We start from the raw sequence: 26,231 nt of genomic DNA on the forward strand, positions 1-26,231 counted from the left end.
CTCTCCCACACTATTATAAACATTTCCCGCACAATTATACAGCATAAACCCTTTGTATTCTCTTAGATATTAGGTAAGATTCGCTGAAATAATGTACGTATGTAAACACACTGTTTATATACAGTAAAACCCAAATATTTTAAAGATAGAGCATCTCTGATATCACATGTTACGGCCATTACGACAGACAGTCCACCAGCAATGAATATGTACAATGCAAGAAAAATTGTATACAGTAAAATGTGTGTACAGTGACACTAAACTATGTATATGTAATAAGTACTGTACATAGAAAATTAATTATGGTTACTCACCAACAATGACACGACGACTTGTCCGATAACGATGAGTTAGTGCTGGGCGGTATACCAGTTCACACCGAAAACCGTTTTTTATTTTTTTTATGATATGGATTTTTCTTATACCGCAACACCGGTTTAAATTGCCTAAACTACGTTCGGAACGTGGCGCAGCGGGAAACTGTTTAAGTGGGGCCCTTTTTCACTGCTACACCGCTAAACACAGATTTGTTGCACTAGGGCTCTTTTTCACTGCTACACCACCAAATAGTGGGCGGTAGCATAGGTATGCCGCGCGGTGAAAATGGACAGAGAGCATTCCGAAACTGAACTAAAAGTAAAGTTGAACATGTGATGAACAGAAGAACTTTTGCCGAAAAAAAGGAGTCACATCCGTCGCCTGGAGATACTTTAATTTTAAAAGGTCAGATGTGTAAATACTGTTTCTATACTACTGGATAATACTGCAAGCCAAGTTGTACTTGTTTTTGTACTTGCTAGTGTATATTTTGCTTGTATTCATTCTGCGATGTGCTATCGACTCGTTCAGAGATGGGCGCAACTCTGAATGGATGGCATAATTAAACATGTATAACGAAGATATTTTTAAAGTTCTGAACACTCCGTCGGCTAAGTTAATAACTAGTTTTAATTTCACAAAGACGTTTATCGTGTGGTGATTGGTAATTATTGTGTGGTTTTGGTAGAGAGCAGGAATATCATGAAGTGAATGGATTCTGTGCGGTGATTGCTGCAGGCGCCTGCTCTTAGTACGGAGGAAGTCAGTTTAAGAAGAGTAGTGATTAACGACTGGGTCGGGGAACACTTAACACAAAGTATCTGATGTGCTGCATTAACTTGTGACAGGGTTTGAGAAAATCTAGTAAATTAAACATTGATTTTAGGATGAAGTTTAGTTTTCAACATTCTACTTTAATTATAAAATAAACTGAGAATAAAGTGGAAATGTCAACTTTAATCTTGACATAGTCAACATGTCGAATTTATTCTCGACATATAGTTTGTTTTTTTCTTCCATGTCCATATTTTTTTTTCTTTATAGTGGCCCTAATGCGCTTCAATAGGGCTATACCACAAACAGCATTATAAATGCAAGTTGCAGTTCTTATTATTTATGTATATAGCTTAGCTTGAAGCAAGGTCCATATTAATGCAGTTTGCCTAAATGATGGTACAGTTGGTAAGATGTCATCACCAAGATTGCACTTGTTTATTTTATTTTAATTTGGTGAATACTGTGTAATGCACCTGGGCTTGAAGCCTTGAAGTAATGGTGCAACTATCAGTAATACTATTATGTATTTTATTGTTATTATTTATTAGTTTAAATATTATGCAGTTTAATGATGATAAAATTGTTTAAAAAGTTACTTTAACCTGTCAGTGGACAGAGATTGTTAACATTAACAGAAAGTGTAGTTGGTTTACAAAAAAATATTTACTATTTATTCCTTTTCTAAGATGTGTTCAGTGCAATCCAACTTTTGACAAACACCTCTGGATATTTTACTAAGTCTAAATGCCTCTTTGGATGGTTGAAAATATGTTGTCAAAATCATAGTTTAAGCTTTTGCAAAATTTGTTCAATTAAAGGTTCTATATTTTGACAGCATGTGTCATGCAATGTGATTCCTTCTCTTTAGTGCCACCCCCTTGAAAACTATCACTTTATGGGGCCATGCAAACCTGGATTAATACTTGTGTGCACATTAAAATGTCTTTTTGTACAATTCTCATAACAGTCTAATAGGTCATTCTTAGCCAGTCTACTGCAGTAATTGCAGTGGAAAATGTGGTTAACATCCACTCATGCATGGGGAAAAAAATACCGTCTAATACCATGAAACCGGCAGAATTTAGAAAAATACCGTGATATAGAATTATGGTCATACCACCCACCTCTACGAGGAGTTTAATTTTACTGCACAACAAAGGAGAGTGTTACAGCTCTTCTAAAGGAGCCTCTTCAGGCAATTGTGTAGCACCACCGTTGTTGTTCTCCCGGAATTGCTCAATCCAAATCCCTAAAGCAGATTCCATCCAGACTACCATGGACTATTACATCCACTTACAACTCGTTTTGCGCCCTGGTTAAAGGACACTGCGGTAATAGATCTTATATGCTTTTCCTCCTTTTTAAATAAAAAGAATTGTGGACTCATTGATGCCGTAATGGCATCCTACAGCGGTGTAGCTGTTCCCTGCTTTCAACATATCCAAAACTTGTACCTTTTCAGCAATCGTTAGCATCTTCCGTTTGTGCTTGGGCACGGCCCCTGAAGCAGTAGCAGGAGCAGATCGTTTTGGAGCCATAACGAAGGGCTTGACTATGCACAAAGATAAACAAAAAAAGAGCACAAAAGTTAACTCTTTACACAGCGAAACACGTGGATGCTGAATGAGCGAGACGAGACTTCCTGGTTAACGCAGCGGAATCAAATTTGGCGCTCCGTCGCTGAGCCAATCAGCACACAGGAACTTAACTGCGTGCTCTGATTGGGTAGCTTCTCAGCCATCTCCCAATAGCATCCCTTGTATGAAATCAACTGGGAAAACCAACTGAGGAAGCATGTACCAGAAGTAAAAAGACCCATTGTCCGCAGAAACCCGCGAAGCAGCGAAAAATCCGCGTTATATATTTAGATATGCTTACATATAAAATCCGCAATAGAGTGAAGCCGCGAAAGTCGAAGCACGATACAGCAAGGGATTACTGTATATCTTGATTGGGTGCTACACTGACGATTTATGTGGGATTGTACATAATATGCAGCAATATAAACTTCACAGTACATTTATGGTTAAATTACTTGCTTTTATGATAGTCTCATTTGTGTAAAGTATTTCGCTGTTTTTATTTAATGAATGGCTCTATAAATTGCACAGAACAATGACTGCTTAGTAGAAGCATACCTTTGTCATTTTATCTATTTTTCAAACTTTTTACTGAATGCATGATAGTTAATGCACAAATTTACACACACCCTGGAGCAATTTTACATACATTTTTGGGATCATTTGGTGAGCTAGCAATAACAGAGGTACTAGCTTAACACCACTCCTGCTTTACAGAAAGCATACATTACTTTCAGTTAGTTCTAAGTTATAATTCTCTATGAATTCAGACCATATGATTCTAGATAAAATACGACTTGGCTATTGAATTCAGTAACGTAAGTTGAGACCACTGATCACTTTACTGATTCCTTGATTGCGATCTGGGTAAGGATTACAGCAAGACCAAAAAAAAGCCACTCACGTAATATAAAGTGATACAAATATTTACCTAGTATCCTGAGCTAGAAAGTAAACAGAATGTTTAATCTTATTTTCTTGTAATTATAAGTGAACACTTTTCCTGTTTTTATTCTGTCTTGTTAGGTGGATTGGCGATTCTAAATTGGCCCTAGTGTGTGCTTGGTGTGTGGGTGTGTTTGTGTGTGTCCTGCGGTGGGTTGGCACCCTGCCCAGGATTGGTTCCCTGCCTTGTGCCCTGTGTTGGCTGGGATTGGCTCCAGCAGACCCCCGTGACCCTGTGTTCGGATTCAGCGGGTTGGAAAATGGATGGATGGATGGATTCTGTCTTGTAGCTTGCAAGGCACATAAGGCAAACAGTTTCAAACAGCAACATAATGTAGCTCATAACCTGAAATCTGCAGCTGCAAGTTTGTTAAGACTATACTACAGAAGAGTAATTCAACTTTAAGCATAGAATGTAACCAAGGCTTAATATGAAAGATAGTAACATATAGAAAACCACTTTTTCCCCCATTTTTGTTTTGTACGATGACTTTTTTCTTGTATTTTGTGACTGGTTCTATGAATTAAAACTAAAGTTTTAAAATGAACTTCTTTGGACCTATGGATATTCTTTGTTACATGTTTTGATGACTGATCCAACTTTGCAAACTCAGTAACTCTTGATAATGGAGACCTGGAAAAGATGCAGCTATACTAGGAATTCACCGATACATAGTACTTTTATTAGAAAGAAATGCTACATGTGGCTGCTGGTGAGTAAGGCAAGATCAAGCACGGGTCAAATGTGTGCCAAAAGAAATCCCTCGGTCTAAAAGTTTGTTTTAAAACATTTAGTGAAAATTCAAAGCAAACAATTCACACAAGAAAAAAAGGTTACACACATAGAATAAAAGGCAAAAAAAAAAAAAAAAATTGGAAAAAAACATCTGTTCTCTAAACTTACTGTAGCTTTTCTTGACAAACTTTAGTTGTTTCTATGCTTAAAGATGCTTTACTTCGCATTCAGTACGCTCGGTCTAAACGTTCCAATAGAGCATGTTAACTTTGATACTACTGAGCATGTAAGACACGATTTTAAACTGTGTTCCCTCCATGCCTTACACCTGGCAAGGCAGGTCACTAACTAAGGCTACTCTATAGTCAGAGAGGCTAGAAATAGTTAGAATATAGCAATTCAATTCAACTTGTGGGGGTTATAAGAACCTCTCATAGACTATGCACTAATACAGGTGCTGGTCATAAAATTAGAATATCATGACAAAGTTGATTTATTTCAGTAATTCCATTCAAAAAGTGAAACTTGTATATTAGATTCATTCATTACACACTGACTGATGTATTTCAAATGTTTATTTCTTTTAATGTTGATGATTATAACTGACAACTAATGAAAGTCCCAAATTCAGTATCTCAGAAAATTAGAATATCAATTAAGACCAATGCAACAAAAGGATTTTTAGAAATGCTGGCCAGCTGAAAGGTATGAACATGAAAAGTATGAGCATGTACAGAACTCAATATTTAGTTTGGGCTCCTTTGGCCTGGATTACCGCAGCAAAGCGGCGTGGCATGGAGTCGATCAGTCTGTGGCACTGCTCAGGTGTTATGAGAGACCATGTTGCTCTGATAGTGGCCTTCAGCTGTTCTGAATTGTTGGGTCTGGCGTATTGCATCTTCCTCTTCACAATACCCCATAGATTTTCTATGGGGTTAAGGTCAGGCGAGTTTGCTAGCCAATCAAGAACAGGGATACCATGGTCCTTAAACCAGGTACTAGTAGCTTTGGCACTGTGTGCAGGTGCTAGGTCCAGTTGGAAAATGAAATCTGCATCTCCATAAAGTTTGTCAGCAGCAGGAAGCATGAAGTGCTCTAAAACTTCCTGGTAGACGGCTGCGTTGACCTTGGACCTCAGAAAACACAATGAACCAACACCAGCAGATGACATGGCACCCCAAACCATCACTGACTGTGGAAACTTTACACTGGACCTCATGCAACGTGGATTCTGTGCCTCTCCTCTCTTCCTCCAGACTCTGGGACCTTGATTTCCAAAGGAAATGCAAAATTTACTTTCATCAGAAAGCAGCAGTCCAGTCCTTTTTCTCTTTAGCCCAGGCAAGACACTTCTGACGCTGTCTCTTGTTCAAGAGTGGCTTGACACAAGGAATGCGACAGCTGAAACCCATGTCTTGCATACGTCTGTGCGTGGTGGTTCTTGAAGCACTGACTCCAGCTGCAGTCCACTCTTCGTGAATCTCCCCCACATTTTTGAATGGGTTTTGTTTCACAATCCTCTCCAGGGTGTGGTTATCCCTATTGCTTGTACACTTTTTTCTACCACATCTTGTCCTTACCTTTGCCTCTCTATTAATGAGCTTGGACACAGAGCACTGTGAACAGCCAGCCTCTTTAGCAATGACCTTTTGTGTCTTGCCCTCCTTGTGCAAGGTGTCAGTGGTCGTCTTTTGGACAACTGTAAAGTCATCAGTCTTCCCCATGATTGTGTAGCGTACAGAACTAGTCTGAGAGACCATTTAAAGGCTTTTGCAGGTGTTTTGAGTTAATTAGCTGATTAGAGTGTGGCACCAGGTGTCTTCAATATTGAACCTTTTCACAATATTCTAATTTTCCGAGATGCTGAATTTGGGACTTTCATTAGTTGTCAGTTATCATCATCAACATTAAAAGAAATAAACATTTGAAATACATCAGTCTGTGTGTAATGAATGAATCTAATATACAAGTTTCACTTTTTGAATGGAATTACTGAAATAAATCAACTTTGTCATGATATTCAAAGAACATGCATTAATTTTAATATTAAGGTTATTACTTTATTATTTATTTTTAATATTTATTGACTTTAACATGTATTAAATGTAATAACTATTATAAATGTTTTCCATATTTAGCTAACTGAAATAAAGAAAATTGCAATTTTTGTCAACTGAAATAAATATCTAGTTTAACTAAAAACTTTCTTTAAAGAAATAACATTTTAGCTTTATCACATTAGTCTGTGTCTTGTCTTTTATTCTTGAAACTACACTAAAAAGCCCTTCACTGAAAATACTCTGGAACATTCTTCTGACAGAAGCTTTTGTGCTAAAGTAACTAAAGTGAATCAAACTACAATGGAACCTCGGTTCATGACCATAATTCGTTCCAAACCTCTGGTCGTAAACCAATTTGGTCGTGAACCGAAGCAATTTCCCCCATAGGATTGTATGTAAATACAATTAATCCGTTCCAGACCGTACGAACTGTATGTAAATATATTTTTTTAAAGATTTTTAAGCACAAACATAGTTAATTACACCATAGAATGCACAGTTTAATAGTAAACTAATGTAAAAACATTGAACAACACTGACACAAACACCCAGGCTCCCTGCTCAGCAGCACGCGAGCCCGCCCCCCTCTCTCTGAGCAGCACGCGAGCCCTCTCTCTCTCTCTCTCAGCAGCACGCGAGCCCCCTCTCTCTGAGCAGCACGCGAGCCCCCTCTCTCTCTCTCTCTGAGCAGCACGCGAGCCCCCTCTCTCTCTCTCTCTGAGCAGCACGCGAGCCCCCTCTCTCTCTCTCTCTCTCTGAGCAGCACGCGAGCCCCCTCTCTCTCTCTCTCAGCAGCACGCGAGCCCCCTCTCTCTCTCTCAGCAGCACGCGAGCCCCCTCTCTCTCTCTCTCAGCAGCACGCGAGCCCCCTCTCTCTCTCTCTCAGCAGCACGCGCGCCCCCTCTCTCTCTCTCTCAGCAGCACGCGCGCCCCCTCTCTCTCTCTCTCAGCAGCACGCGAGCCCCCTCTCTCTCTCTCTCAGCAGCACGCGAGCCCCCTCTCTCTCTCTCTCAGCAGCACGCGAGCCCCTCTCTCTCAGCAGCACGCGAGCCCCCTCTCTCTCTCTCAGCAGCACGCGAGCCCCCTCTCTCTCTCTCAGCAGCACGCGAGCCCCCTCTCTCTCTCTCAGCAGCGCGCGAGCCCCCTCTCTCTCTCTCAGCAGCACGCGAGCCCCCTCTCTCTCTCTCAGCAGCACGCGAGCCCCCTCTCTCTCTCTCTCTCTCTCAGCAGCACGCGAGCCCCCTCTCTCTCTCTCTCTCTCTCAGCAGCACGCGAGCCCCCTCTCTCTCTCTCTCTCTCTCAGCAGCACGCGAGCCCCCTCTCTCTCTCTCTCTCTCTCTCAGCAGCACGCGAGCCCCCTCTCTCTCTCTCAGCAGCACGCGAGCCCCCTCTCTCTCTCTCAGCAGCACGCGAGCCCCCTCTCTCTCTCTCAGCAGCACGCGAGCCCCCTCTCTCTCTCTCTCAGCAGCACGCGAGCCCCCTCTCTCTCTCTCTCTCAGCAGCACGCGAGCCCCCTCTCTCTCTCTCTCAGCAGCACGCGAGCCCCCTCTCTCTCTCTCTCAGCAGCACGCGAGCCCCCTCTCTCTCTCTCTCAGCAGCACGCGAGCCCCCTCTCTCTCTCTCTCAGCAGCACGCGAGCCCCCTCTCTCTCTCTCTCAGCAGCACGCGAGCCCCCTCTCTCTCTCTCTCAGCAGCACGCGAGCCCCCTCTCTCTCTCTCTCTCAGCAGCACGCGAGCCCCCTCTCTCTCTCTCAGCAGCACGCGAGCCCCCTCTCTCTCTCTCAGCAGCACGCGAGCCCCCTCTCTCTCTCTCAGCAGCACGCGAGCCCCCTCTCTCTCTCTCTAATATTGCAGCAGTTCGCACTATAGCCTTACAATCCGATCGCTGTATAAACACTTTTTTTTAAATGAGTTTTAAGCACAGGGGGGGAAAAAAAAAGGAATATTTGAACAAATCCAAACTTTATTTAAAAGCCAGCCAAGAAAGTAACATTACAGGAGTTCACGCTAATAGCATTACAACCCGATCGCTGTAAACACTTTTTAAATGAGTTTTAAGCACAGGGGAAAAAATGAACATTTGAAAAAAGAGAAAAGTAACATTGCAACACTTTCTTCTCACCACTCTTCACTTGCTTAGAAGCCATGGTTAACTGCAAAAGCACATGAAATACTGTAGAGCACAAAGAGTTAACAGGTAAAGCACGCACGTCTGACTGAGAGCAATGAACAGGGAGAGGCTGAACACGTGCTTAAATACATTTCATCAGCGCATACGAACCGGAAGGAAAACTGGCTTGTTCGTATACCGACTGTGTGGTCGTGAACCGAGGCAAAAGTTTGCCGAACTTTTTTGGTCGTAAACTGAGTTGTACGTGTACCGAGACGTTCGTGAACCGAGGTTCCACTGTATATTGCTTGCTCAGTTGTAGAAAATACTGCTTAATCTTGAGGTAGCAGGCTCAGATAAGTATATTTGCATGCTTTATGTTTAAGTTAATTGTCTTGTGTGCAGAGTAAGAATGAAGTTTTTCTTTCAGGTCTCCCCAGAACAGTGACAATAACAAGACTAAAAAAAATGCAAAAACATGCATTTCATGTACTTATTCATATTATTCTTTTATGCTAGTGGTGAATTTGTAAAGTAAGGCATACTTATGACTTGTTTAAAATATGCACATGAAAACTGCAGTTTAACAAAGGAGATACTTAAAAACACCGGCCTTAAAAAAAAAGAGTCTGCAAATCTGCATATGCAAAGCAACTAAATTAAAACAAAGAAAGTGTTCTGGCATTTTATCCTACTTTATCCACCCACCCCTACTGTCAAAAACTGTTAGATTGAACCTACAAACAGATTTTTTTTTTGGTCACAATGTAGCACTAATTGTGCGTGTTGGACTCTGCAGAAGTAAAAGGATTTGACAGCAGAAGACTGGTGCAATTTTTTTTTTTTTTCCCCCCCGAATGAATCCTTCTTCTGACTGTTTGGGACATATGGGAAATAAATTGTCCGGAGAAGAAAAAGGTGAACGCTACCATGAGTCCTATGTCATGCCAACAGTGAAGTATCCTGAAACAATCCATGTCTGGGGTAGCGTCTCATCCAAGGTAGTTGGACCAACTCACAATTCTGCCCCAAAACCCTGCCATAAATAAAGAATGGTATTAAAACATCCTCCAAGAGCAATTTCTCCCAACAATCCAGGTGCAATTTGGTGATGGTCTGTGTATTTGCCAGCATGATGGAGCACCATGTCACAAGGCAAAAGTAGTAAAGTGGCTCAGAGATCATAACATTGAAAGATTGGACCTGTGACAAGGAAACTCCCCAGATTTTACTGTAAGAACCTGTGGTCAGTTCTCAAAAAGAAGACGGACAAGCAGAAGCTCACAAATTGTGATCAACTCCATGCACTAAAAAGGCAAGAATGGATCACCATCAGTCAGGATTTGGCCCAGAAGCTCATAACCAGCCTGCCGGAGCAAATTGTAGAAGTTATGAAGGGTCAACACTGTAAATATTGACCCTTTACATATATCTGAGGGTATTTTTCGTACATGGATTACTCGTTTAGCCGGATGTAATTGTTGACGATTTGGCATGATCCTAGATCTGTCGGTTTTTTGAAACTCTTGCTGGATGTGTTGTCATAGCAGCACATCCAAATCCTCAAACCTGCTCGGAGCAAGTTTGTTCTGTGTAAACAAGGATTAGCTCACACACTTAATCAGTGTTCGTGCATGGAATTTATTCAGTCATGGCTTCTCCATTCATGAATGAGCGACCAATTGATATCGGTGCGCAAATTATAAGAAGAGAATTTCATATAGATGGGGTTTTGCGAGATCGGCAAGGTCCTTTATTGCTCCTGGAGGAAATTCTTTTTGAAAGATACTGTTTTAGCCAAGGGGGAATACTGTACCTCAAAGATTTATTAGCACCTTATATTCGAGGTCAAACTAGGCAAAGTTGGGCTCTCACAACCACAAAGACAGTATGAATTACTTTGAGGTTTCTTGCAAGCGATACTTTTTTTAAATACTGTAGGCGATGCGGAAAATCTACCTAAAAGTGCAGTTTGCCAGGCAATTCATAAAGTCTGTTTGGCTCTGAAATATTTTCTTCGGGTTTTCATAATGTTTCCTGGGCACCTGCGTGTGCAAACAATAAAAGAGGCGTTTCATGCCATTGCAGGTAGTTATACACAGGCAAAAAACACCCACAGTTCCATAAAGAATCTCGCAATCAGCCTAGAATTCTCATTACCCAGGATTTCCAAATGTGACTGAGGCACTGGATTGTACGCAGTTCTGAATAATCAGCCACAGTGTCCATCAAATATTTGACCTTCATCAATATCTCGTTGGTCAGACACAGGTTCTAGGGATAGGACATTCCCTGCAACTGACCCAACAAAAAAAGAGGGCTATATGGAACATACCTATGCACACATTGAGGACAAATATATGCAATGACCATCCTTTACCAGAAATGAAGTGACCACTGCATCCTGCCACTGGTTCTGAGGAGGAGCTTCCCCCTGGAATGCCCCCAGAAACAGGGCGATGGGTAATTTTGCTGGACAGCCAACTCTTCTGCAGGGGTTAGGTCTGGACCGTGTGGACCTCCACCTGTTTTTTGCTTGCCTGCCTTCTTATTAGCTTTAAAATGAATGTTTTTTATATTATGACAATTCTACAATTATAACAATTCTTTAAATAGTTATATACCAATATTTACCAGTTTGAAGTATATTCTTGTACTTCACTTTAACCTATTCCCATGTTCTCCTTGTGCTCACGTTTGATCTGGAATTATGACATTAAATAATAATCTGACACAGGAAATTAAATGCTGCATTCATTAAGTACAATGCACACTACTTACGCATTTAATTTGTCGGCCACTTTTTGCCAGCCATCTTTTCTGGTTTGGGCTGCTTTTGCAGTGTTGCCCCTTGTGCATATTAAATCTTGAAATTCTTCCTATCCTTCGAGTAAAAGGTCCTGCTCCGCTTGTGTGAAAAATGCGGCCATTCTTTGTTTGTTTTCTAGACTCAATATATATGGGCTTTCAATCCAGCTAGACTAATCTACTACACAGCCGCGTTTGAAAAACCGACTTATCCCGGATGAGTTTCACCGGCATTAACTCATCCAAGATGAGGCATCTGATCTTGGATGATTTAAGTGATGTACGGAAAATACCCCCCTGAAGTACTTGGCAGTAAAAGCCTCAATACTTATGAAATGTTTATAATTGTTATTCAGTATACCATAGAAACGTTTAAAAAAAATAAAATAAAATATCTGAAAATACTGAAGCAGCAAAGTTTGCACAACACAACGTTTGGGTCAGTGCCAAAACGTTCGGCCATTACTATAGAAGTGAAGAGTCTTCCGATGTTTAAATTTCTAGTGTTAATATTTTAAAAGGCACCTCCAAATATCACAAACATTACATTGTGCAGAGTGGATTGCGTTGTTTCCTTACCTAAAAATCTTCCAAACATCAGAGGTAATTTTGTTTGCATTCGAGTTTTACTTAGATACACAGCGTATCTAAAGTGTAAGGCTTAGTTTTCACTATTGATTAAATTGGTAACTAATTAATCTATCGATTATTTTGATGATTAATCAGATTTTTTTTATTTTGAAATTTTCTATTAAAAAAATTACTTGACAGAACAATAAGGCAGGTTTGGCACTGTGCAGTCTCCAAAATACGTTATTGCAAAAATATAAATCAGAAAACCTTAAAAAGCACTCATAAGAAAAAAAATACACACACATATATACTGTATATATACAAACATGTATGTATACAAAATGACTAACATTTAATACGTCAGTTCTTATAAATTTTGCAAAGATTTGTATTTTGTAATATTCAAAATTGTTTAAATGAAAGATTATAAAAGGACTCATTTACAATTTAATGAACTAAAATAAAATGTAGAAAATTATACATTTCTTCACCATATCTGCAATGCACTGTTTTTAGTTTATCAGCCAATAGAGCAATTCATTGTTCCCACTAAAGAAAACAAGAATTTCAACATGCTTAGGGCTTAATCTTAATTATTTGGATATAATGTCCAGAGAAAAAGTGATCTGATACAAGACAAATGCAACACTAACAAAACAGAACAAAACCTGAAAGCCAAAACCCAGACTTGACCTGATAACAAATAAAACAGTGCGTCTTTGGCATTTTCAGCTAGGAAGCAACACAAAAAAAAACCAAAAAACAATGAAATAAGCCAATTCCACACAAGGAGAGGTTGAGCACTGATTAAAAAAATAGAACAGGAGAAACTGTTGCAATAATACAGTGTAATTAAATATGCATATTTTACAACAGGATTGTTCAATCACTAAGAAATATGGGAGTATGCTTTTTCTAATTCTTTGGCTGTAAAGTAAATGCCCCATACTGCAATGTGTGTAATATTTAAGTGATCGAATTAGGTACAAATGCGCACACACACGTTACCAGTTGCATGGATTTAAGCAAGCTTTGTTCTCCAGAAAATATACAAAACTTATAGAAATCAACCTTGGAAGGTGTACAACTATATTACAGGGCACAGTGTTATGCACACTCACTCATAGCTATCAATCGAAACAAATACACCAACTGTGAGCTGGAGTCCCTGCAGCAGTGTGGCAGCAGTGTTAGTCACTGTGCTACATTATTTTCTCCTTTTAAATTATTACCAGGCATAAAATAATGAGGTTAAATAAAATATTTTAAAAGGTTTTACTTCTCTGGATACATTTAAAATCTTTGATGAATTTCTACCTATTTGTCCTCAGAGAAAAAAGTACATGTTTTCTCAAAACAAAACTATTTGTACTTTCAAAATCTTTACCTGTCTATTTTTATCCTTCGTGCTCTTTTCCATTCTTGACTAATTATTGAGAGACTAAAGATGTGTTACATAAGATGATTAGGCTTGTTACATAAAGAATTAAAAATCTTAAGCAGTTAATCCTGCAGATATTTCTAGATATTGAAAATGAATTAAGTGTAAAGTCCTGCATGAGAAAAATTTTTTTATATTATATACACATATATATATATATATACACATACATACATATACACATATTTTATATATATGTATGTATATATGTATGTGTATATATATATATATATATATTTTCCAATGGCATGAGAAACACAAATGATAAATTCTATTTACATTGTAAAATTAAAGCAAACAAGTACTGCTAATAGCAACATTTATAATGAGACAATTTTAATATTTTTGCTTACCACACTCTCAGGAACACATCGCAAACAGCACTGACCCACCATTGGATGAAGGTTGCCCACAAAGATTTTTGTGGGATTCAAACTCGATCTGTTTTTTCTGCTCCAAGCCTCCTGGCAATATTGGAAAAAAGAGTCTTTCATTATCACATTTCAGCTTTGTGCCCACTTCGTATTCAAAGGGCTACTTTTACACAAAAATTAAACAGTCTCTTTTTTAGTCAATATACTACACATTACTTTGTATGTCCCCTTTCCCCAGAAGGGACTTTTTCCTACTAATCCGAGCTGGTGCATGCTCATATCTAATTAGAAGAGTGTGAAACAGTATGCTTTATATTCTCTATGTTGAATCATTAAACAAAAAGATTAAAATAGATGGATTCAGGTTAACAACGTTTTCATATTAAAGTGATGTTTTGCTCAAGTGATTAACAACAAAAATCTAAAAACACATGGTGAAAGTGTAAAAATGTAATTTCTTTTCTAATGGCAAATAAAAAACAGAAAAAGAAATATACTAATTTAATCAATGAATTAAGCATCAAGTTAACTCTTTGCAGTCGGAATTTTTTTCCAGCACAGCTGAAGGCTAAATTTTTTGTGAGCGATATCAAAATTCTTTTTATTGCTCAAACTATGTTAAACATACAAATACCAAACGTATAAACACGCTATACATAATTTTAAAATGCATATACCAAGTAAAGCAACAATTGGCACAAATTGATAATTCACACTATTTGCAATACATGTTGAACTGGTAATAATGTTTTTTTTTCAGCCTGTTATTACAGACTACACAGTCTGGCTTGGGCTTCTTATTCTCATAAATGGCTAAAAAATGATGAAACATCTATACTAATAAAAGGCAAAGCCCTCACTGACTCACTCACTCATCACTAATTGTCCAACTTCCCGTGTAGGTGGAAGGCTGAAATTTGGCAGGCTCATTCCTTACAGCTTACTTACAAAAGTTAGGCAGGTTTCATTTCGAAATTCTACGCGTAACGGTCATAACTGAAACCTACTTCCGTATACGGCCATAGCGGGCAGCTCGGTCGCCGTGTGAGGCGGTTGCGTCTTGCGTCTTGTATCATCACGCCTCCCACGTGATTGAGTGCCTGCCCATGTAAGGTAAATATTCGCGGGTGAAGGACTGTGCTTAGCATATTCATAAGTGCGGCTGCTGCGGAAATCAGCACGCCTCTCACGTAATTGACTGCCTGCCCATATAAGGCCATTCTTCGCTGCGGTGTCTTCATTCCTTTTCTTGCTTCGCCAAGGAAGCAGCCTTTTCACATCTTAAACACTGTTTTACTAAACCAACGACATATAAGGCCGTCCTTTTTCCTTGCTTCGCCAAGGAAGCAGCCTTTTTATTTAATCCACGGGTTCGCCGCTGTTTTAATGTTCATTTATTACGATTGTTATAGTTATTGTGTAGGTTTTATTTAATCCACGGGTTCTCCGCTGTTTTATTGTTCATTTATTACGATTGTTATAGTTATTGTGTAGGTTTTATTTAATCCACGGGTTCTCCGCTGTTTTATTGTTCATTTGTTAAGATTATTATAGTTATTGTGTAGGTATTTTACACTTAGTTTACTGTTCAGGTACCCATTTCATTTATTTAATCCGCGGCTTCTCTGCTGTTGTTTTAAGGAACTTCGTGCAGGTGCCGCCAAATACGCCATATAAGGCCGTCCTTTCTCCTTGTTTCGTGGTTCTCTACCGTTTCGTTTATTACGATTGTTATAATTATTGTGTAGGTATTTTATACTTTGTTTACTGATCAAGTACCCATTCCCTTTATTCTTCCAACTGTACCCCTATTAACATGTCTATGGAGGTGATCACCATCAATCAAAGAACTATCACTTACTGAGTGGTGTCCATGCCCCGAGATGGTGCCTGCCTTTTCCATTCTCTGTGTAACATATTGCACGGACACATAAGGCTCACTTTTGATATCCGCAGGGACATTGTGTCTTATGTATTAAATGACTGGGACAGGTTCAAAGTGTGGACTGATGATGGTACAGGAGATAATTATAGTACACAGGAGCACTATAAGACTGAAATGCTCAAGCCCTTCACCTATGGTTCTGCATGTGAGTTGATGGCTGCCGCTGAGTTGTTTGGTTGTCGCTTTCAAGTGTACCAAAATGGCCAAATATTTTACACCTTTGGAGAACCGTCAATGCCTCTTAAACATCTTAGATTCACAGGTAACGATTTGAGTAGTGGACACTTTGATGTTTATGAATATTTCAACTCTCAAAAGATGGATGCGAAGTTATTGATGAAGCCAGTTGTATGCTTATATCGATTGACACATACCGAATGTCAGTTCAACACAAATCCAGCTCGAGCTGATTTTGACAGCAGCAATCCAAGCTGTGAGAACACAGTAAAAAGGAGGCGTATTAGACGTCGTGGTAGATTTTCTGATGCAGCTAGACGGAAGCAACTTCGTGCAGCTGCCGCCAAATACTCGCAGAAAAATCCACAAGTTAATAGGGACGCTGTGGCTAAATACTCGCAAGCACATCCACAAGTTAATAGGGACGCCGTGGCTAAATACTCGCAAGCACATCCACAAGTTAATAGGGACGCCGTGGCTAAATACTCGCAAGCACATCCACAAGTTAATAGGGACGCTGTGGCTAAACACTCGCAAGCACATCCACAACTTAATAGGGACGCTGTGGCTAAACACTCGCAAGCACATCCACAAGTTAATAGGGACGCTGTGGCTAAACACTCGCAAGCACATCCACAAGTTAATAGGGACGCTGTGGCTAAATACTCGCAAGCACATCCACAAGTTAATAGGGACGCTGTGGCTAAATACTCGCAAGCACATCCACAAGTTAATAGGGACGCTGTGGCTAAATACTCGCAAGCACATCCACAAGTTAATAGGGACGCTGTCGCTAAATACTCGCAAGCGAATCCACAAGTTCATAGAGACGCTGTCGCTAAATACACGGAGGTAAATCCACAAGTTAATAGAGCTTCTGTTTCTAGATACGATCCCAATAATGAAAAGCAGCTCATACGAAAACAACAGGTTTGGCTCAAAAAAGCCAATTGTGGATTTGCGTACGACCCAAACATACATTACGAGTCTGACAAAACAGTACACATTGGATCCATGGATGTTCACTGTGACTATTGTCAAGCTCAGAAGTGGAAATGCGAGTCTCCTGGTTTGTGCTGTAACGGTGGTAAAGTCTCTCTCACTCCTTTACGTAAGCTTCCTGACCTTCTTGAGGGCCTGTTAAATGGCGAACATCCTCAAAGTGAGCATTTGTTGAACAATATTCGAAAGTACAACAGCGCATTTCAAATGACGTCATTTGGTGCTAAACAAATCGTTGAGGGAAATTTTATGCCTTCATTTAAAGTTCAGGGACAAGTGTATCACTTGATTGGCAGTCTTTTACCTATGCCGAGTGAGGAACACAAATTTTTGCACATTTATTTTGTCGGGGACGATGAGAAGGAAGCACAAATCCGCTGCGCTAATTTTTCTGGACTTAACATACCCCTGGTCAAGCAATTACAAAAAATGCTCCATGACTGTAACACTTACATCCAGGACTTCCACTCCACAATGGGCAGTATTTCAGATGATGACAAAGACTTCAAAGTTGTCATTCACGCAGACAAAAAACCATTACATGCACACAAAGGCAGATTTAATAAACCCACAGTTCATCAAGTTGGTGTTGTCATCGTTGGGCAAACGTTCAACAATAGAGATATTGTCTTGAAAACCAGAGACAATAAACTACAACGCATTAAGGAAACCCACAGATCCTATGATGCACTTCAATATCCTCTCATGTTCTGCTATGGTGAAGACGGCTATTCTGTGTCTATACCTCAAGTTCATGCTATCAGTAAGTTACCCATGAACAAAACCGTCTCTGCAGCAAACTTCTATTCATACCGGCTTATGATCAGACAACATCATGATAATACTATCCCTTTCTTCCGAACTTTAATTAAATAATTTTTTAGTTGATATGTACGCAAAAATTGAATCCGAAAGACTAAATTATATCAGACTAAATCAGAAAAAACTACGAGCTGAAAATTACGTTCACTTAAAAGATGCTATTGACAAAAACGACACTGATTTAATAGAACTTGGTCAAGCTGTGATATTACCATCTTCCTTCACTGGAGGACCTCGCTATACGCACGAGCGTACACAAGACGCAATGACATACGTACGTCATTATGGCCGCCCTGACTTTTTCATCACATTTACTTGCAATCCTAAATGGCCTGACATCACTGAAATTCTCCTTCCACGTCAAAAACCTCACGATCGCCACGACCTTATCAGTCGTGTATTTCATCTCAATATTCGCAAAATGATAGATTTGCTCACGAAGAGTAACATTTTCGGCTGTACAAATTGCTACATGTACACCATAGAGTGGCAAAAGCGAGGTATTCCCCATGCACACATTCTATTGTGGCTAAAAGATAGGATTAAACCAGCTCTCATCGATCAAGTCATCCGTGCGGAAATTCCTGATCCACAGACTGACCCTACCCTACACAAAATAGTAAAATCCACCATGATTCACGGCCCATGTGGACCTCATAATATCAACTCAGTGCATATTCTGTTGATCATGCAGGGTAAGAAGTACCCGCGTCCGTTCATCTCAGAAACTCAGACCGGAGAAGATGGTTACCCTCAGTACCGCCGGCGCGCACCTGCTGATGGAGGTCATACAATTAACATCAAAGGAGTAGATAATCGACAACAGATGGGTGGTCCCTTATAGTCCTGTGCTGTCCCGCTTCTTCAATGCTCACATCAATGTCGAATTTTGCAGTTGAGTAAAATCAATCAAATACATCTGCAAGTATGTTAACAAGGGAAGTGACCAGGCAGTATTTACAATACAAAATGAAAATGACGAAGTATCTCGATACGAAGCTGGTCGTTACATTAGTAGCTCTGAAGCAGCCTGGCGCATTTTCTGTTTTCGTTCATCTTGAGAACGGACAAAGAATTTATTTCACAGAAGACAACGTTGCCGATAGAGTACACAATCCACCACAAACCACCCTTTTAGCGTTCTTTGACCTTTGTAAACACGATGATTTTGCAAAACAACTTCATTATAATGAAATTCCATCATATTATGTGTGGGCAAACAACATGTTTCGTCGAAGGAAACAGGGCAACCCTGTACCAGGACATTCGGGAGTGAAAAAGGATAATGTACTGGGACGGGTCTATACTGTACACCCGAATAACTCTGAATGCTACCATCTTCGACTGCTGCTTAACAAAATCACAGGTCCCACATCTTTCAAATCTCTCAGAACAGTTGATGGTGTTCTACATCCGACCTATAAGTCAGCCTGCAGGGCACTCGGTTTATTACATGTCGATATCAAATGGGATGAGACCCTACAGGAAGCTGCTCTGTCTCGTTCACCTCAAAAGATCCGTGAACTGTTTGCTGTCATGTTGGTGTTCTGCCAAATGGAAAACCCCTTAAACCTATGGGAAAAACAACGACAGCATAGCAGAAGATATTAGGAAACAGACTGAAAGAGATCATATACAAACAGAAGTCCACCAGTGGTTACATGTGATCTATAACAACTGTCTACAGTTGCTTGAAAACTATGTAATTGGTATTGGAGGTCAATCTCTTCATCATTACGCTTTGCCTTCACCTTTAACAGAACTGGCACAACTTATGTCAAATCCCGAGTACTTGAAAGAGACATCTTACAACACCTCGCAATTGGCCAATATAGTCACAAATAACGAGCGGTTGCTAAATAGTGACCAAAAGTCAGTTTATGACCAAATCATGAGCAGCGTTACGTCAGCCACTGGCACAGTGTTTTTCCTTGATGCTCCAGGAGGAACTGGTAAGACATTCCTAATAAACCTTCTCCTTGCAAAAATCCGAGCAAAACGTAACATTGCCATAGCTGTGGCTTCTTCTGGCATTGCTGCAACTCTTCTAGAGGGTGGCAGAACTGCTCATTCTGCTTTCAAGCTGCCTCTGAACCTCAACCATACTGAATCCCCCATGTGTAACATATCAAAGCAGAGCAACATGGCTGAAGTGCTGCGACATTGTCAGTTTATTGTCTGGGATGAATGCACTATGGCACACAGAGCAGGTATTGAGGCTTTAGCCAGGACCCTCCAAGACATCCGAAACACCAACAAACTTATGGGAGGCTTGACAGTGTTACTGGCTGAAGACTTCCGCCAAACCCTACCAGTCGTGCCCAGAGGAACATGATGAAGTTAAAGCATCTCTGAAATCTTCATACCTATGGCCACAAATCAATGTTGTTACTTTAAAAATAAACATGAGAGTTCATTTGAAAGGCGACAAAAAAGCCGAAGAGTTCTCTGCTCTTCTGATGAGTATAGGTGATGGCACCTTCATACAAGAAAATCGTAAAATAAATATTCCTACAAATCTCGGTCTCATCGTGAATACCTTACAAAGCCTTCTTCAAAATGTTTACCCTGATCTACGAAATCTCCACCAAAATGACGTGTCATGGTTAAGAAAGAGAGCTATTCTGACACCAAAAAATGACATGACAACGACTATAAACCACATTTTACTTCAAGAACTACCTTCACAACCAAAAACATATCAATCTGTTGATTCAGTTGTAGAAGTAGAAGACGCGATACATTATCCGATAGATCTTCTCAACAGTCTAAATCCTCCAGGCACTCCAGAGCATAATCTCATTTTGAAGGTTGGGGCACCAATAATGTTACTGAGAAACTTACAGTCATGGCACGAGACTTCAGGTCACATCTCTACAAAACACCCTAATTGAAGCAACTATTTTTACTGGTAGTGCCTCAGGTGACACAGTTTTTATTCCTCGCATCCCCGTTATACCATCTAATCTCCCATTTCAATTCAAACGCGTTCAATTTCCAGTAATGCTCTGCTTCGCAATGACAATTAATAAGTCTCAAGGACAAACACTACAAAAGGTTGGCATTGATTTGAGGCAGGATTGCTTTTCACATGGCCAACTATATGTTGCATGCTCAAGAGTAAGCTCAGCGCACAGCTTGGTCATATTACAACCGGAGGGACGAACTGACAACGTGGTATACAAAGAGATCCTTAACAAATAATTTTTTGTATATTTTCCCTCAGTTTAAAAATGTTTACTTTTTTCTTAATTAAAATATTCAGCCAGTATTTCGCCACTGCGAAGCGCAGGTATTTTGCTAGTACACTAATATTGCTTACTTCAGGTTAGGAGCATTTCAGCAGAACTCTATTCCCATTTTGTACTGATAGATATAACTCCTTAACTGACAGAATTCGAGTCATCAACAATATCCAAAACATCTTCTACAGAGTTATTTATTTTGACTAGAGCAATGGCTGGTATATAAAGCCATGCAGTAAAGAAAATTAATGCCTGAAGTGTGTGGAACTCTGTTTAACTTTGCGGTCTTCTTGGAGACAAAACCAAACAATACAGGCTTGGCCACTTTTCTCAACACTGAGCCTCCTAAATCTACCCACACCATACACTGTTTATGTCAACTTTTGTCAAAACCCGCCTTGAAAGAGTTAAACCACTCTTTGCTTCAGAAAAGCACAGGTGAAGGTGATATTTTCTATACAGTACTTCTTTACAAAGTTATCCCCAATAGTTCCAACAGGAGCATTCTTTTCATGGAATGCTACATTAAGATCAATTATGAGAACTACCTGACTTAACTGTGTACATTAAATTATGCAAATTTATGAAACATTTCATTGGACGGTTCTCCTTTTTTCTGCAGCACAGTGAACATTAAATGCAGGTCAAGTATATATTTCTTCCTGCTATTTTAGCATAATATTCAGCATTTCCTCAAATCACTGATAAATAACTGATATTACAGTATTTAACACACTATATACAAATTCTTAACTGAACATAGCATCCAAAGTATATGGAAAACAAGTTCTGTTTAGATAAAACAGACACTACAGCTCCTTAAAACCACAGCCACCAATATCAGAAACATACTACCAGAAAGAACTCTGAACATTTCTGACTGGAATTTAATGGCTGGCTACCACAAATTAATGTATTTAACATGCCCATGGTCCTGGCAATTGTCCTAGTCAATCCTTTTCCCACTTTTTTTTTTTCTTATATTATGATCCTCTAACTGAATTGTATTTTAACCAAATGTATTTTACCACAATTGTTAAACTGCTAATATTTGTGAAAGCCAGCATAAAGTGTGATCTTGAATAATCATAATTGATAAGACATTTTAATAATTCACAAAATTTAGACAAAACTGAAGAAATCAAAACCATGACAGTAACCTGTACATTTATAAATGACATTTTTTTCCTAGATGACAAAGGACTCTAAGTAGTCTGGTTTTAATGATGCACAAGTACAGCAGAAAATGATATTATAAGGGTTTTTATGTTGAGGTGGACGGGTAAAACAGCCCACATGTGTATTAGAAACTATTCTTAAAAACGTCTTTAAAAGTTTCTGGTCAACAGTGTTCTTGAAACAGTAAATTGTTCATTAGACTCTGGAATTTTCCCAAATTCTTTCAAAACTGCTATAATTAAGCCTCTGCTCAAAAGAAAAAACACCTAGATTGTTCTCCGATTTATCTTTTTACTGTAAAATTCTAGAAAAAGAGTTATTCAGCAGTTAACTGATTATTTGAATAAAAATGTTATTCTTAAAAATTATCAGTCAGATTTAGATTAAATCAAAGTACTAACACAGTTCTAGTTAAATTAGTAAATGATTTGTGAATTAATGCAGATGCAAATAAATATCTATACTTGTTCTGCTAGACTTGACTGCAGGATTCAATACTATTGATCATGATATTCCTATAAACCACCTTAGCCAGTGGGTTCTATATAGTGTACCACAGGGATCAGTTTAGGGGCTATTATTATTTTCACTGTAAATGCTTCTGCTTGGCCAGATTATTTCAAACTACAATGTAAATTACCATAGCTATGCTAATGACACACCGCTTTATTTATCCACTGCGCCTGATTACCCGGAGGCCTTAAGCCCTTTGGATCCAGTGCCTTACTAGTATGACAGAATGAAACAGGATGAATTTCCTTAAACTAAACAAAGAAAAACATTTCAAAATTCCTGTTTCCTTATGTACCAAATCTCAATCTTAGATCTGCAAATTCTGGTGTGCTCTTTGTTCCAAGATCTAAGCATAAAATAACTGGTGAGGCAGCTTTCTCTTCTTTTGCACATAAAATCAGGAATAATTTACCCACAGAAAAACACCAAGCTAAATAGGAGAAACTTTTCAAAAAAAAAAAAAAAAACAACCCATCTTTCACCTGAACTTAACATCAAACTGTCTCTACTTAATGTGTTGCCACGTACACATGCCTTAGTCAAATGCAGATGTATACTGTGTATTTTATATATATATATATATATATATATATATATATATATAATGTCATAAAATTAGAATATCATGACGAAGTTGATTTATTTCAGTAATTCCATTCAAAAAGTGAAACTTGTATATTAGATTCATTCATTACACACAGACTGATGCATTTCAAATGTTTATTTCTTTTAATGTTGATGATAACTGACAAATAATGAAAGTCCCAAATTCAGTATCTCGGAAAATTAGAATATTGTGAAAAGACTCAATATTGAAGACACTTGGTGCCACACTCTAATCAGCTAATTAACTCAAAACACCTGCAAAAGCCTTTAAATGGTCTCTCAGTCTAGTTCTGTAGGCTACACAATCATGGGGAAGACTGCTGACCTGACAGTTGTCCAAAAGACGACCATTGACACCTTGCACAAGGAGGACAAGACAAAAAAGGTCATTGCTAAAGAGGCTGGCTGTTCACAGTGCTCTGTGTCCAAGCACATTAATAGAGAGGCGAAGGGAAGGACAAGATGTGGTAGAAAAAAGTGTACAAGCAATAGGGATAACCGCACCCTGGAGAGGATTGTGAAACAAAACCCATTCAAAAATGTGGGGGAGATTCACAAAGAGTGGACTGCAGCTGGAGTCAGTGCTTCAAGAACCACCACGCACAGACATATGCAAGACATGGGTTTCAGCTGTCGCATTCCTTGTGTCAAGCCACTCTTGAACAAGAGACAGCGTCAGAAGTGTCTCGCCTGGGCTAAAGACAAAAAGGACTGGACTGCTGCTTTCTGATGAAAGTAAATTTTGCATTTCCTTTGGAAATCAAGGTCCCAGAGTCTGGAGGAAGAGAGGAGAGGCACAGAATCCACGTTGCGTGAGGTCCAGTGTAAAGTTTCCACAGTCAGTGATGGTTTGGGGTGCCATGTCATCTGCTGGTGTTGGTTCATTGTGTTTTCTGAGGTCCAAGGTCAACGCAGCCGTCTACCAGGAAGTTTTAGAGCACTTCATGCTTCCTGCTGCTGACGAACTTTATGGAGATGCAGATTTCATTTTCCAACAAGACCTAGCACCTGCACACAGTGCCAAAGCTACCAGTACCTGGTTTATGGACCATGGTATCCCTGTTCTTGATTGGCCAGAAAACTCGCCTGACCTTAACCCCATAGAAAATCTATGGGGTATTGTGACAAGGAAGATGCAATACGCCAGACCCAACAATTCAGAAGAGCTGAAGGCCACTATCAGAGCAACATGGTCTCTCATAACACCTGAGCAGTGCCACAGACTGATCGATTCCATGCCACGCCGCTTTGCTGCGGTAATCCAGGCCAAAGGAGCCCAAACTAAATATTGAGTGCTGTACATGCTCATACTTTTCATGTTCATACCTTTCAGCTGGCCAACATTTCTAAAAATCCTTTTTTTGCATTGGTCTTAATTGATATTCTAATTTTCCGAGATACTGAATTTGGGACTTTCATTAGTTGTCAGTTATAATCATCAACATTAAAAGAAATAAACATTTGAAATACATCAGTCTAATATCAAATATACAAGTTTCACTTTTTGAATGGAATTACTGAAATAAATCAACTTTGTCATGATATTCTAATTTTATGACCAGCACCTGTGTATATATATATATATATATATATATATATATATATATAAGCTGCGGAGCTGATCGCACCTCCAGAGAATACAGACGCCCCTGGGAAAACCCCTGAAAAACATTGACAGACTACTGTTCAGACTACCATTCCAGCGTATGATGGATCAGACATTGCCTCCACATTCTGAATATTCTGGGGCGTATCTTGATGATGTGGTGATTTTTAGCAATGATTGGCAATCGCATTTAGAACGTCTTCAGGCTGTCCTTGATAGCCTGAAACAAGCTGGGTTGACTGCTAACCCTAACAAATGTAAACTAGGTATGTCTGAGACTCATAATCTAGGTTACTCCATGGGCAGGGGTTTACTTCGTCCACAATTAAGAAAAATAGAAGAGGTGCTCGCTTACCCACGTCCTAAAACGCAGAAACAGGTATGCGCTTTTCTGGGGCTAGCGGGTTATTACAGAAGATTCATCCCTGACTTTGCAAATAGGGCTGATCCTCTCTGAAAGCTATATATATATATATATATATATATATATATATATATATATATATATATACACACATATACATATACACACACACACTAGGGGTGGCGGTATGACCAAAATTCTATATCACGGTATTTTTCTAAATTATCCTGGTTTCACGGTATTTGACGGTATTTTTTTCAAATGCATCAGTGGATGTTAAACACATTTTCCACTGCAATTACTAGCTAAGAATAACCTATTCCACTGTCAAGAGCATTGTACATTGTACAAAAAAAACATTTTAATGTGCACACAAGTATTAATACAGGTTTGCATTTCCCCATAAAGTGATACTTTTCAAGGGGGTGGCACTAATGAAGAGAAGGAAATCACATTGCATGACAGATGCAGTCAAAATATAGAACCTTTTTATTTAACAAATTTTGCAAAAACTTAAATTATAATTTTGACAACATATTTTCAACCATCCAAAGAGGTATTTAGACTTAGGAAAATATCCAGACATGCTTATCAAAAGTTGTATTGCACTGAACATGTCCTAGAAAAGGAATAAATAAATTTTTTTTGTAAACCAACTACACTTTCTGTTAATGTTAACAATCTCTGTCCACTGACACGTTAAAGTGACTTTTTAAACAACTTTACCATCATTAAACTGCATAATATTTAAACTAATAAATAATAACAATAAAATAAATAATTGTATTATTACTGATAGTTGCACTGTTACTTCAAGGCTTCAAAAGCCCAGGTGCATTACACAGTATTCACCAAATTAAAATAAAATAAAACAAGTGCAATCTTGGTGATGACATCTTTACCAACTTAACTATCATTTAGGCAAACTGCATTAATATGGACCTTGCTTCAAGCTAAGCTATATACATAAATAATACAACTGCAACTTGCATTGATAATTGTATTTGTGGTATAGCCCTACGGAATCGTATTAGGGCCACTGTGAAGAAA

The 26,231-nt window shown here is 39.1% G+C and overlaps 1 protein-coding gene across 1 annotated transcript in view; it reads right to left on the bottom strand.

Annotated features, from left to right (window-relative positions):
- The window catches only part of gpat2 (glycerol-3-phosphate acyltransferase 2, mitochondrial), a 208,386-nt gene that overhangs the window by 169,798 nt on the left and 12,357 nt on the right, over positions 1-26,231 (bottom strand). Inside the window, exon 2 of the mRNA XM_028798187.2 lies at positions 13,702-13,812. Within this exon, the coding sequence (XP_028654020.1) occupies positions 13,702-13,812 (111 nt within the window). The remainder of the gene's footprint in view (positions 1-13,701; positions 13,813-26,231) is intronic.

This window comes from Erpetoichthys calabaricus, chromosome 1 (assembly GCF_900747795.2).
Source record: "Erpetoichthys calabaricus chromosome 1, fErpCal1.3, whole genome shotgun sequence".
NCBI lineage: Eukaryota > Metazoa > Chordata > Cladistia > Polypteriformes > Polypteridae > Erpetoichthys > Erpetoichthys calabaricus.